Here is a 2,966-nt window from a genome sequence, read left to right as displayed (position 1 = left end):
AACCTGACTTTTCTCCACTATTTTATGCATCAATAAGACTTTTATAAAACACATGTCTACATAATTATCAATATAAATAGTCCACAATATCAACAATATTAAGGATATAAAAAATAATACCCAGCTCTTACCTGCACAAAAGTACCTGATGTATTTTGGTAATAAACAGAATAATATTGTATGATTCCATTAGGTTTTATGGGAGGTGTCCAAAAGAGAATTATTGATGAAGAACTGAGATTCACATAATGGACATCTTTGGGAGGATCACTGGGTGCTATAAAACAAATAATTCAGAAAATTGACAGACATGACTACAAGTTAAGCTGAAGTGTCTAAATTTTGCAACAGTTGTTAAGTTAAAAACGGGAATAATCATTTTTGAAAATTCTTAATTTAGGGATAGTATCTGTGGGAATGTCAGAAATTAAATCCATGTCATGGGCTGGGCTTTCCTTCTACTCTTAACATACGATATCTACAGACAGAGCTTTCTTGCTCATACAATACTATCTTGGCTCTAAAAGATTGCCACTGTTCTTGATTTGCAGACAGTAACATTTCTAGTACAGAGTACGTGAAAATGAAATCCTATTTTATTGTATAGTCTTGAAATCGCAAAAGCTAAAAGCACACAGAAAGTCAACCTCACATAGTTTACTTTGATACATTTAGCCTACAGTTAAAATATTGGTAATGTGTGCTGAATCCATCCACAGATCTTAGCCCTTTACTCATCAGAACCCTATGATGTGATACACTGTTTCCACCCGAGCAAATGGGAAATGGAAGCATGGACCTAGTACTTAGATTTCCCAGCCTCACACAGGAAGTCGATGCAGTTTTGTATCCAGCTAATGATGGCTGTTAGGCTTCGTAATAACGTTGATATTTGATATTATTTTTGAGCTGACTATTCTTCAGATTGATTGAGATCCCTGAGGACTCACCTCCCTCTGGTGTTCGAAAGTTAATGGTACTGCTTCTTGTCTTCCCGTCGCCAAATCTGGTGCTAGCTGTGACATAGGCACTGTAGTTCACATTATAGTCCAAGTCTGGCAACTCCAGTGATGCTTCAGTTGCATTAATAGCTTTTAATGATGACTTATCCCTAAGAGCGACAGAGGAAAAGTGAACCTGACATTTGAACTAATTGCCACCACATAATTTTGAGAACAACTACATCAAAAATATGTGTCACTCCTACACAGTAATTTATTGGCTTAACTTGATAAAGCCACCACTTATCTGAAATATCAAAAATATTTCAGAAGACTTCAATAAATTAACTTCATTAGTTCTCAAGTATGTTTAGTCATTCAATCAAATGTTAAGTGTTTATAATTACAATTGGCTTGGGTCAATTTTAGTGAATCTTGGGATAGTACAACTTCATTGGCTTGAGACACCGCTAAGAAAATCACTACTTTGGATGTGTCTGAAAGTGTGTCTTCAGAGAGGATTATGGAGAAAGATATCATGAATGTTGATGACATCATCCCAGAGGTTGAGGGTCTGGGTAGAATAACCATAGAAAACAGAAGAGTTAATGAAAGCATGATGTGTCTCCCTTCTTCCTGGCAGTCATGCCGTGAGGTGTTCCTACAACAACATGTACCATGACCAAATCTATGAGAATAATCATGATCATAATTTATTATTATTATTATTATTATTATTTCTGTTCTTAATTTGTTCTGCTCACCCAGGTATTTATTTCATGTTTATTTATGTATATACAGCTGTGCCTGTCTGTGTGTAAAATGTTAGTGTTGGGGACTGTGGGAGCCAGAGGGATCATATCCCCTGGAGTTGGAGTTACAGAGAGTTTTGAACTACCCAACCTGGGTGCTGGGAACGTACATAACTCTGGTCCTGTGCAATAGCAGTACACCTGCTTAACCCCTTAGTAACCTCTCCAGCCCTTGAGCAGGTATTCTACCACTAGAACAGAAGACCAAACCAGACATCTAAAAACACTGTGTATTCAAAGTTACGTTAGAACACTTTGTAACTAAACATCTAAAAACACTGTGTATTCAAACTTACATTAGCACACTTTGCGTACCAATGCTCACATACTCCCTTCTCTCTATTGTTGTCAAGATAGTATTTATGTCATTATTTTCTCAGATAAATCCATCTCTCATATGTTGTATAAAAGTGAGTTTTAGTTCTAAGGCAATCCAAACAAGTAGATAGAAAATACTAAGCAAGAGCATCTTCTTGTGTTTTGTTTGTTTTGAGGCAGGGTCTTGTGTAGCTCAGACACATTTCAAACTCATGATGTCCTTCAACTCCCAATTCTCCTACCACCCCAGCCCAAGTGCTGATGCCCCCCAAAATAAGTGTAATAGTTATTATTTACTCATTTAAGAGAAATGTCATTTTAAAACAAAAATATAACCTACAAAAGAAAAACAAACAGAAATGGCAACTGTTATTTTAATAAAACCATTAAAGTCATGTGGGATTCCCCTCTGTATGCTATGAAATAGTTTTATTGGCAGTTCTTAATAAAGAAGTTGCTTTGGTCTGTGATAAGGCAGAATATGGCAAGGCAGGAAATCCAAGCAGAGATAGAGGAAAAAAGAAAAAAAAACTGAGAACAAAGAGGAAGTAAAGAGGAGAGGGGAGTGGACTATCCCTGAGAATCAGTCTGTTTTCCTGATTTTAGTAGCTGCTAATAGGTCGTGGGTGGCACAGAAATCTCTGGACCAAGTGTAACTCTTTGTCTCTGAGGAGCCATCAGTGGGCAAAGCTGTAGCCTGGAAGACTGACTCTTCCTGACTTTGGCACCACTGCAATTGTGGTTATTACTTTGGGTATTAGCTGGGTTAGTATTTAATTCTCTGTTCTGTAGTTATTATTTTAATGTATAATATAATTTGCATGTGCTCCATTATAATGTTTCTTTTTCTTATATAAAATATGTGTTATTGTGAATCTTACATTAGTTATATCAT

The 2,966-nt window shown here is 36.3% G+C and overlaps 1 protein-coding gene across 1 annotated transcript in view; it reads right to left on the bottom strand.

The window, feature by feature from the left end:
* The window catches only part of Ptprq (protein tyrosine phosphatase, receptor type Q), a 175,172-nt gene that overhangs the window by 113,369 nt on the left and 58,837 nt on the right, over positions 1-2,966 (bottom strand). The window contains exons 18-19 of the mRNA XM_005358093.3: positions 951-1,111; positions 132-277 (exon numbers count right to left, since the gene is read on the bottom strand). Of these exons, the coding sequence (XP_005358150.1) occupies positions 132-277; positions 951-1,111 (307 nt within the window). The remainder of the gene's footprint in view (positions 1-131; positions 278-950; positions 1,112-2,966) is intronic.

This window comes from Microtus ochrogaster, chromosome 24 (genome assembly GCF_000317375.1).
Source record: "Microtus ochrogaster isolate Prairie Vole_2 chromosome 24, MicOch1.0, whole genome shotgun sequence".
Taxonomy (NCBI): domain Eukaryota; kingdom Metazoa; phylum Chordata; class Mammalia; order Rodentia; family Cricetidae; genus Microtus; species Microtus ochrogaster.
The sequence above is the reverse complement of the archived record's forward strand: the minus strand, read 5'-3'. Positions and strand labels throughout refer to the sequence as shown.